Below are 11,900 nucleotides of genomic sequence, written 5' to 3'. Positions count from 1 at the left end.
TCCATTGGTCCACATATAACAACAGAAGACGCACTATTTTCCTTATCATTTGAGTTCACAATTCATGATTAAAATACGGTCCACAAAGTTATATTTCTGATCATCAGCCCGATGAAAATCAGATTAGTGATCAGAAATATTGGATAGATGAGTGCATTATTACATCGTGAGGATTCGGTTCATTACGAATAGTTGGAGGTATGTGTTCAGTTTTTTTTTTTGGGGGGGGGGAGGGAGGGAGGGGATGGATTGTCGTCTTTAAACAGCTGAGAAAACAGAGCAAGTATTTCTGCAGGAATAGCTATATCAAGTTATTTCTATGCTCTGAAAGCAAAACAATAATATTTTAGTACTTTTGAGATAGATTTGCATTTTATAATTAAAATATAGGCTGATTTCAATATTAGCTGGTGATGTATAATTCAATTCTTAATGAAATACATTGAAATAAAATGGATTTCAAAATTTCAGTTGTTTGATTGGAGCGAATATTTTTTTCGTACGTTTCTAAACAAAATACAGTAGTTATATTTTAAATAAAACAAATTCACACTTTATTTTATGTGGTACCAGTTGAAGCGTCACATTTGATACAGTATCCTAAGGTACAAAAAATACTATAATAATATGGAATTAATTTCTCAAGGAAAACAAAGTACTATATACAAAAACAGTTAAGGTAAGATTATAAAGATAAAATAAGTTAAAATTACTAATTCTAGTTTTTATTATTTTATTTATTTTCCCCCTGTTCTGACAATTTAAATACCAAATTCCTCGTTTATTTTACGATGGCTGACCCTCTTGTAATTCTTCATCATCATCATAACGCTAATTACGGGTATAGACCATATTTCTGTTCCGGTCTCATGATCCATCTAATAACCCTTTTTGAGGTCTTCCCGGCGTTCTCTTTCCAATTGTTTTGTATTTTATTATTTGTTTAGGATATCGGGTGTTGGCCATTCGGTTTACATGTTCTATCCGTTTTTGTTTATAATTGTTTAGGTTTTTTGTTTTAAAATATCTTTTGTTTCTTTTTTGGTCTAATAATGTGTATTTTGCAGTTTTTCTCATAAATCTCATTTCACTTGTTTTTATTCTTTATCTTGTTTGCTTATTGCCCAAATTTCGCTGCCATATAATAATGTGGGCACTGATAAACTATTGTATATTTTCATGCGTGTTTCTTTTTGTGCTATTTTTGGATTGAGTATTCTATTTATCTGGCCTATAATCTGTAAAATTTTTGAAGTTTTTAATTTTATGTCTTTTTCTCCTTCATATGATATTTCACATCCAAGATTACTGAAAGTAATCGTGGATTACTTTACCTGTTCTATTATTTTATTATTAATAACTATTTTACTTCTAACTGGAGTTTGTCCACAAAATGGCATTGTTTTAGTTTTATCTATGGATATTTTCATTCCAAACTGTTCTACATTTAAATTATCTATTGCTCTTTGTAAATTGTCTTCCTTATCTGATATTATTACCTGATCATCTGCAAATAATAGCGTATTTATTTTGTTAATCCGAGAAATTTCTATACCTGGATTGTTTAGGGTGTTCCACTGTATTAATATTTCATTAATATAAATATTGAAAAGTGTTGGAGACAGAGGGCATCCCTGTCTTACTCCTTGGTTTATAGATTGTTTTTCAGACATTTTTTCATTTATTTTTAGTTTTATTTCATTATGTTTGTATATATTCAATATTGCAAGTAATAAAATGTGTAATTTGTAATGTGATAAATGGTTGATTAAATGCTATTATTTAATACCTAATAAGTTATGGAATACGATAAATAATAAATAAATAATAAAAAGTAAATAAATAAATAATAAAAAAAGCAAACGTTTTTGTAAAAAAAAATAATAATTTCTCGCGTGCGCAGTTTTTAATTTGTGGTCACTGAGTATAAACTCTTGTAATTATATGAGATAAATAGCTAATTAGTTATTTAATACTAATCAGTTCTGAATAAAATAAATAATAATAGATAAAATGCAAATTAAATAAATGAATAATAATTATTATTTTCGCACATGCGTATTTTTTAATCTGTGGTCGCCAGTCTCTCATAGAATGGGTGATTTGAAGTTATTTTACGGTATTCCCGTGTCATTAGACTTTCTTACGTGTTTCTCTGCTAACGTGAATAGCAGAGGAGCAGTCACGTTGTTGTGCAGTTCTATAAATACAATTTTGGGAGGCAGTCATACCGTGCTTTTCAGTAGTTGCGATGTATTTGAGGCTGTAAAGTTTACTGTAAATTACCTGTAAAGTTCAGGAGATGACCACATGCAAAGAAATTTTTTCCTTTATATTTGATTATAATACAATCACCTTTGTGCAGATTAAGAATAGAAAAGTAGGCATTTTACATCGGTTTATCCAGTTTGTAGTAATAGCTTATATTGTAGGGTAAGTAACATATACCAGCTAATTAACAAAAAAGCTAAGGATATTTTATGTTTGTGACATATTTGTTAATTTACATACTTATTCGCACCAATATTAGGCGCAGAGTAATTTATATCAGTTTAATATTGTAGAAATGCTTAAACCTTTAATTTTCAAAATATGCAAAACGGTATTTGATATTTGTTTATTTTGCTCTTTCCTTCCTTCTGATAGGTTCAATGAACGCGTTATGAGAGTGGCTATTTGTTTTAATAAATTAAATGATTCCCAATGACGAGGGTTTCCGTCATTTCTGATGTTAATATCTATATTGATGAAGTCAAAGAAGTGCAGGAATTTTTTGGTTGTTTTTAGAAATTTTTGAATTAGAAGCATATCACCTTAACGCACTTAATTTCAAATTATGGTGTGATTAATTGCATAAAAATATACATATTTTCAAATTTTACATATAATATTATTTTAATTGTTATTATTGTTTTCTAAACATGCTGGGATTGGGATGACCACTTTTTACATTAAAATCATACACTTGTTCTCTTGTATATACCTGAGATATCTTTTTAGACGACAATTGAGGAGATAATGTTTTGCTGAATAATATTCTTTATGCTGCTCGTTCCGTTAACAACATTGAGAGTATTTCTGCTTTATCTCCAAGATTGTCAACCTTAATTCTATTAGTATGGATGCTATGAAAGTCAAGATGTTTTCTTTTCATCACCTGGTATGTACCACTATTTTGTGGGTATCTAGAGCAGGAGTCCTGGTTTATTTAACCTAGCGCCCCATGACACTTGTGCTCTTAATTTAATAAACTTTCACTCGTGGACGTGTCACAAAAGCACTTAACGGCAAGATTACAAGTATATTATGAAAAGTGTTTGGGGCTTACAATCTTGGGGATGATCGCATTTTACCGCCTATGAAGATATATTATGCAGTAGTAATAAAAACGTTTTAACTTATATCACAGTGCAAATAACTATACGCTGGCTGGCTTCGATTTGAAAGAAGTTCGAATTCAAATCCAATTTTCGACACTGCGTTTTGTATAAAAAATTTACTGAAGAAGAATAATATATATATTCTTTCTTTAACGCGTTTTATGCAGTTGAAAAATAAAATACTAAGATAGAATAAATAACATAAATCAGTTTTGTTTAAATTCTACAATCTTCATAATGATACCATATTTGTTACATATTCAAAAATCCTTAGCATTGGTCGCGATTTACCTAATCATAATACACTAAAGTCAGTTTTTGGGTATAATAAAATATCTTTTTTCACACAAAAAAAAAGTATTCTGTGGTCAGTCCAGTCTGTGACTCCTTTTCTGCAAGTTATTCGGAGCAGCGAGACTTGCCACACAATCTGCTGGGAGATATTCATCCGCCGTTCTGTGGATTAGTGATGATACCACTTGCAAACGCAACCAAATGTCGAAGTTCTGCTCATTGTAACCATCTATCGATAATCCTTTGCACATCCAATTCACTTACCAGACACCTATATAGACCTGAGGTAGTTCCCAGACCTCATCAGTTGCAGTCGTTTTTAAATTCCTCTGTCGAGAAAAACCACGCCTTCTGGTGACGTCACTGACCCTTTTTTACAAAATATATACATATTCAATTTAACTTTTTCATTAAGCATTTTTTTTAACGAACCAAACTAAGGTTATGAATGAAAGAATTACGCCTTTATTTGTATTTTCTTTTCTTTTTTTTTTTTGACAACAGGTTTAACAGTTGCAGTAATAACATTATGCTTCTCAGAATTTGCTCCAGTTTTACACTAAAGAGCCTTGTTAGTATAACATAAAGTGGCAGATATTTGTCCATTTATCTGGGCTTTCACTCCTTATATTTTCTCACCTGACAGAACTATTTCAAACTCGTCGAGTTTGAAATCGTTCTGCAAATGAAAATATTTTAATAGCTTTTTAAAAGTACTGAAGGCAAGTGCCAGAGGAGAGATTCTTTAAATCTTTTAACTATCAGAAACGTTGGTAACTATATTTACTCATGTAAACGCTGTGTATCATATACGATGTCCCGAATACACTCTTATATAATTGCACTTGAAACTAGCTCCCTGGTCAAATTATAAAATTCGAATTAAATCTAAAAAAAAAAAAAAGTATTCAAATTAATATTTTCACCTTATGGCATTTCTCATGATTACTTTTGCCTGATTATGTGCAGTGGATAGTGAAACACGAAGAACTTGATGTTACTTTGAAAAAATGAAAATGATATGGCTTTATAACTGTTTAAAAGCTATGATAGCACATTAAACATATTTCAACTTGACTCCAACAGGATTTAAAAAAACTTCAACTTTATTTCAAAAGGATTTATCGATGTCACTGAATCAATTGTAATAATTATACTGCTTAAAATGCAGTATAAACACTCCTTTGTCTAGGAATGTAGTTTCATTAAGGTTGTTGGAATTTTCTTTTATCCTTCTTTTCTTTCTTTTTGTTTTTAAATTATGGTACAAGCAAGTAAAACCTTTTCCTTTTATAAGCGTCTAAATGCCTCTTAATTATCAAAATAACATTGTTACAATAGAGATTAATGTATTCTGTTTTCGATTCTGAATGCGAAACGAAAGAAGCCAATAATGAACGGTATTTGATACTGCTAACGTTACTATACTTGGCAGCACTAAATTTTCTTACGTTTGTAAGGGACCAATAGTAGGTATCTCTGATGCACCAAATATTTAAAAAAAAAAATAATAAAATAATTTTTTTTTCCCTTTTGTACAGCAAATTCACTATTTGTTATGCAAGAGAACAACTCTGTTCGTTTAGTTGAATCTTTCTTAGATAAGCTCTTATTGCGGAGAAGGTAAGATAAGCTCTTACCTTCTCCGCATCGATTACTCTTTTTGTAGGCCAATGGTCACCTCTTCCTTGCAGCTAGTCGAACAAGTGCAACACAACAGCTCTACCTGTCTTCCAGAATCCTGCAACAGGCGACATTGCATTGACCTTTCTTGTCTTTTGAAGGATGAACAACCTTACTGGCTAAATTATCATTTCGCATCTGCGAAACGATAATTTAGCCAGAACTCACAGCAATTTCAGAAGACTTTGACTTCAGGGTGTTATATTCTGCTTTAAAACTTCTGTCATCCCACTTGACCAATTCCAGAGGAGCGGAGTTCTGAACACTGGGTTTAGAGTTGTCGACATCCTTATTCCTACATCCTAGTATGCAGATCTATGGACCAGATTTTCTTTCTCTCAGATAATCTTCAAACAACTTATCCTTTCACAATCAAAGCATCTCCATCCCTGTCAAAATCTGTTATATCCCAATCTGGTCTAGTGTGTTCATATACATCGGAGCGGGAGGATGTAGAAACTTCCAACTATTTATTGGTTTCATCCCGAGTTTTCTTCGATTTTTCACTCTAAGAAGTTTATTTGACCTTGACATATTCTAACCATGTCACTAGATTAGATGATTTCCTACAAGCCAACAATACGCAACTAGGTCTAACTGAAATGCTCGGGACTCCGCATTCAACGTGTCAGCCGACAAACGGCAGTTCACGTTTGGTGAGTGTGGTGGCTCCTCCACCGTGGGAAGCACTTGCAGTTGACAACCTGTGCTCCATCAGTATGGTATCACTGATTGTTGACCTGGGATGGCCCAGTTTGTCAACAATTTGCCGAACAGATAGGCCTGTCACCACGCCTCTTTCAAACTCAGTTCCCTTCTCGCAGTTCATTTCACCTGGACACAGTTGTACTGACTTGGGAGCATCGTATTCCTCCAATTTTTACCGGCTACAAAGTCTTGACTCCTTACATAGCATGATACGCCTTGCCGATTGGGGGTGTCCTTTGACTTCTTTCCAAGCAGTCAGTATGTGCATGTGTGTGTGTATATCCAAGCTTGATTTGTTTCCTTAGCCTTAAGTTTAGAATCCACTAATTCGAGCCCTACCCCAAAGGGCCTATGAGTTGTGGAAATACCTTCTTCTGATGAGAAATGGGGCGCCAAACAAAGTGGCCTTTTGCAACTGCCCGGTTTTTAATCCATCTAACTCGAGTGCTTCTAGATGTTTTTTTTTTTTTTTTTTTTTTTTTTTTTTTTTTTTTTTTTAGGGATGGCGCCTAAAGCATCTATTATTATGGGAACAACTTTTCTTTTCCCAAATTCGTTCAACTTCCACTTGCAACTCGCGATACTTTCGTAATTTTTTTTCAGTTTCTTTATCGTCGATTCGACTATTTCCCGGTAATGATATTTCGATAAACTGAACGCCCTTGTTTTCACTTTTTTCAACCACTGTTATATTAAATGTATTACATTTTACTATATATACAGGGCCGTAGCCAGATTAGATCGCGCAAACAATTAAATATCACCCTGATGGAATATAAGACAAAAATATAAGAAAATCTCTAATTGCTATTTTGTTTTTATTACAAGAGAAACTTTAATGCAAAACGATTACATAATAATATTAATTAAATGTTATCTCTACGGGGATATCGCACAATAAAACTGTTTATAAGCTCTTCTAAATTTAAATTATAAGCTATATCCGACTCTATCGATATAGTTGCTGGACCAACTAATCTTTCTTGGGTCATTGCTGTTCGCAAATAATTTTTAATCAGCTTAAGCATGGAAAAACTTCTTAATTCTTCTTATATCTTCAGTGGCGTCGCGTGCCCATTTCGGTTGGGTGTGCAGTCGTGGCTTATTCAACCCGCGCTACAAAATTCACGCACATCAGTAGGTTTGAAAGTTTTATTATTACACCCACTGTCCAAAAAGAAACCGAACTTTTTATAGAAATTAAAACACAGGCCAATTATAATTATTCAAATAATTTATTTCAATCAATATACTCTCCTTCAGCTTCCGTAACTATAACCTCAACTATAACCATGACGAAGGTTATAGTTTTTATTTTAGAACATTATTGGGGTTATGATAATGGATTTTATTTTAAAGTAATTTTGAATTACACTAAACTGTATAATTTTATCGATAATAAACAATATTTTTTCATGAAACAAAACAAGAAGAATATATTTTATTTTTAAGTAATTTTGAATTATACCAAACTGTATAATTTTATCGATAATAAACAATAATTGTTCATGTTTAATTTTTTAAAAAATTTTTTAAGATAATTTTGATATTTTATCCAAACACGTATACACTGTAGTTACAGTGTGTATGTATGTTTCGAAAGTTGCAGCATTCCCACGATTTCAAGCCACGAGCTGCCACTGGTCACCAGTAACAATCGTTTCAAGGAAGTTTGAGTCCTACGAGCAGTTTTAATGAGGTCCTTGCAGTGTTCAATTCGATACATTTTTTGGTAGTCGGTCAACTTGTGGGGAACAAATAGTGAATTCAATTTACGAAGGCCCAAACTCTCAGTCAAAATGTTGTGCACAGTTGATTTTGGAATCCCCAATTCATCTTCAATCAATCTCACGTACGATTTCGTATTTTCTTTGATGAAAGCAGAGACGTCGTGAGGAATTTTGGCGCCTATAGCCAAGGAAAGAAAATTGCGCCATTCTAAAAAAAAAAAAAAAAACTTTAAAAATCTCGATTTTTGCGCCTATGGCTAGGGCCACATTGGCCATAGCCACACTACGCCTCTGGATGAAAGCACGCGCTTTTTGAATGTTAACTTTGCTCACTCCAGTTTTTGGACGGCCTGGCTTTTAGTCATCCTCAAGCATCTCACGACCACTTTGAAATCGCTTAAACCACTCGTAAACTTGAGTACGGGATAAGTTCATCACCATATGTTTTTTGAAGCATTTGATGCGTTTCTGTAAAACTATTACCAAGTTTAACACAAAAGTCAATCGCAGCTCTCTGTTTGAAACTCATTTTCCAACCGTTCGTCAAAACACACCCTCTGTCTACGTTGCAATCTGGGATGTCTTCACTGATTCGCTTTGATCTCGAGTTTAAGGAGACATTTACGATGATTCGGTTTGGTTCAATTTGAAGAAAACAGTGTGGGGACCTTAATTAATATTCACAACAAACAATGAATAAAAAGTCATAGATTGTTTAGTTTAATATTTTTTAGTATCAGATCAGTGACGATAACAGCGAATTGAAGTTCGCATAAATGCAATTGTCAACAAACAAGCTCAAGAAAATTAAACAGTTCAATTTTATTATTTTTTATATTGTAGACCAGTATATATTTTAATTATTAAATGACCCCTGAGAAAAATAAAAAAATTCAAAATGGAGCCCTTGTCAGTGGTGCCCATAATCAAATCCAATAATTAAACACGAAATCTTACAAAACTTTTCTAGTCTTTTTTCCTTTTTCTTTTGGGGGGTTCCAGGGCCCCTTGGCCCCCTCCTTGGGTGCGCCAATGACCACTAGTAATACTCCAAGGGTTTGTTTTGGGTCCATTGCTGTTTAATTTGTATGTAAATGATATTTAGAGAGTCTGAATCAGTGAGGGTGCTGCCTAATCAAAATAATTAAAAAAAATTCTTTATTTCCTAATCAGTACCCAATTTATTAATAAATAAATCTACAGATTTATTTATTATGTAAATTATGTATTATGTATTATTATGTAAATAAATCTACAGCTTTATTAATTAATAAATTGGTTACTAATTAGGAAAAAAATAATTCTTTTAAAATTATTTTGTATAGGCAGCACTCCAACTTAAAACTTCACAGACGCCACTGGTCTGAATGGTGATATGGAGATGATGCAAAGTTGGGGAGAGCTATTAGGAGTAGAGCAGATGCTGTGGCTTTGCAAGCACACTTGAATACACTGGCTGAATGGGTAAATGGGTGGGAGGGGATATCAATTCGATGTTGCAAAGTGTAAGGTTTTGAAATTTGAGAAGCAGAGGTGGATGTAGTGTACACAATCGGTGGAAATATGTTGGAAGTGGTAGAGGAGATGAGAGATCTGGGAGTAATTGTAAACAAGGATCTAAAATTTTGGGGACACATTACTAAAATTGTGAGGACAACACAGTGGATAATGGAAATGATGCTGAGGGCACTGACTTGTAGAGGTAAGGATGTTATGGTTCCCTTGTATAAGGCTTTGATCAGGCCACATATGGATTACTGTGTAGATTGGTCATCTGGTTTTCAAAAAGATGAAGATGTATTGGAATGTTGAGTATGAACACATTGACAAAATGCAATTTGCAGAAATTGATGGATAGCAGGAGAGGGGATGTGATCAAGACATATAAGCTGTTAAGAGGTTATTACCAGATTAATGTCAGGGAGGTTTTGCATAGAATGGGTGAAAATAGGAAGAGAACAAGAGGTCATCCCTGGAAGCTGAATAAGGAGAGTGTGTGTGCAACGGGGTGAGGAGCAAGTTTTTTGTACGGAGAGTGGCAAGTGATTGGAATTCATTGCTTGAGAGTGTAGTGAGTGCAGAGAGAGAGAGAGAGAGAGTGAACATATTTAAGCCACGGTATGATAAACTGTGTATAACAGTGGACCTTCCATGATGAGTCTTTGACTGCATGGAAGTTTTTTATAATAATAATATAATGTCTCCATTATATGCTGTATGTAATGTGTACTTATATATGCAGTCTAATTTTATACTGACTGTATCCTTCATTTGTATTTTTATAGTAACTAGTATGGCTACCACCCTTGGTTAAACCCATTGTACAATTCCTTCTAGTCTGTTTCCATTTTCTGTTCTTCATTCTGAAGTCTTTTCTTTAAACTATCAACCTCTATTAATACTTGAACAGTAATTGTAGGATATTTTTACAACCTATGTAATATTACTTTTTACTATGAAATATTCACTTGTATTGTTCTAAATACTTCATCACTATTGTATTATATTCTTCAGTTTTAATGTTTCAATTTTCAAAAAATAAAATAATAAATAAAACAGTGTACACTTATCAACTGTTGATATTTATGTAAACCTTTCTTTTTTACATGTGTGCATATGTGTGTGTATTGTCTATTTTTGCTGTCTCATAGAAAAAAATGACAACCATAAATTAAAGCTTTTGCTTGAAATTCTCACTAATAATGGTATTAGTACCATTATTAGTGAGATACCTTTATTAGTACATAAGAGGATGGTGAGTCTGTTGCCGCAGTATGACAGTGAAGAGTATAGAAGGAGGGCCATAATTGCCAATTACTTTATGCGTGAATTATGTTTGATGAGTGGTGTGGAATTTGTGGATGTGTGGAATTAGTTCGATGGACGAAAGGAGTTAGATAAAATGGATGGTTTACATTTGAATGGATTTGGTGTACGGAGACTTGAAAAGGTTTGTCCAATGTAGTGGAAGTGAATGTACAGAACCAGGGAAACTAGAGTTATTAAGAGGGGGGTGAGTAGATATGCAGATTTTAGGGAGATAGTTGAGTGTGTGAATGTGTGTAATATGCCCAAACAAGTAGGAAAGACCACGAATCAGAATCGGATAGTTAGTATAAGGCAGTGGCGCACTCAGGATTTAACCTTTGGGGGGGGGACGAGTTGAGTAGACGACTTGCGAATACACACTATGCATCGCATACGACTCATGACTGAGCATCTGCAATGATCACTAATTCATAAGTAGTATAGAAATAGAAGACATGACACAACTTAAATTAAAAAAAAAAAAAAGAATTTTAATTAGGAAAAGATTTTTGGAAAATTTTCTAGTGTTTTTTTCCTTTTATTTGGGGGGTGCCCGGGCCCCTTGGCCCCCCCTCTGGGTGCGCCACTGGTATAAGGCATCAAAATAGGGATGGGACAAGTCGGCTTCTGCAATTCATGTATACAAATTCCAGAAGTATTAGGAACAAGAGGGAAGAATTTTTGGCCTTGGTTGGCACTTCCAGAGCACAGGTTATTGGCATTAGTGAAACATGGCTGACAGAAGATGACACAGCTAGTGGGATTGAATGTGAGGGGTATGGTGTGTTCAGGAGAGACAGGGAGAATAAAATGGGGGGAAGTGTGTTATTGATGATAGCGGATGAGCTACAGCCAAGGAGAATAGAAGTGGAACTGCAGGATAGAGAAAAGAGCACATTTGAAGCTATTTGGTGTGAGATTGAAACTAGCAGAACAAAATATACAGTTAGGTGCTGCTATAGACCACGTGATGGAATAGATGGTGGTGATAGTATGCATAAGCAAATAGAAGAAATGAGTGGAAGGAGGGTAATTATTATGGGAGATTTCAACCATGGTGACATTGATATTGGAAGTAGGAGAGGAGACATGGAAGGAAGGAATTGGATTTTATGTGGTTATTAAGGGATAACTATCTGCAACAGCATGTAATGGAAAATACTAGGGGTCAGAGAGAGCTTAACGTGGTAATTGCATCTGAGAATTTGACTGTAACGAATATGACCACGTTGCCACCAATTACTGTTTTGTTGTGCCTACGTGCACGTGTCTTGTACTTAAGTTCTTGAAAATGGCA

At 33.9% G+C, this 11,900-nt stretch overlaps 1 protein-coding gene across 5 annotated transcripts in view; it reads left to right on the top strand.

The window, feature by feature from the left end:
- LOC150095730 (P2X purinoceptor 4-like) overlaps positions 1-11,900 on the top strand; it is a 173,643-nt gene that overhangs the window by 23,748 nt on the left and 137,995 nt on the right. The window contains exon 1 of one of the 5 annotated variants that reach the window (XM_090410354.1): positions 134-198. The exons of 2 other annotated variants lie outside the window; for them this stretch is intronic. Coding sequence is in view for 2 of the 3 variants with exons in the window: in XM_090410352.1 (XP_090266478.1) it covers positions 2,303-2,433 (131 nt within the window). In the remaining variant the exon portion in view is untranslated. Of the gene's footprint in view, positions 1-133; positions 199-2,226; positions 2,434-11,900 lie in introns of those variants that run through there. 2 more of the 5 variants (XM_090410352.1, XM_090410351.1) reach the window with 2 other exon arrangements.

Source organism: Typopeltis vanoorti, chromosome 20 (genome assembly GCF_054136105.1).
Source record: "Typopeltis vanoorti isolate ZY-2024b chromosome 20, IOZ_Tvanoo_1.0, whole genome shotgun sequence".
Classification (NCBI taxonomy): domain Eukaryota; kingdom Metazoa; phylum Arthropoda; class Arachnida; order Uropygi; family Thelyphonidae; genus Typopeltis; species Typopeltis vanoorti.
Note: the sequence above shows the minus strand (reverse complement) of the source record. Positions and strands in the feature narration are given on the sequence as shown.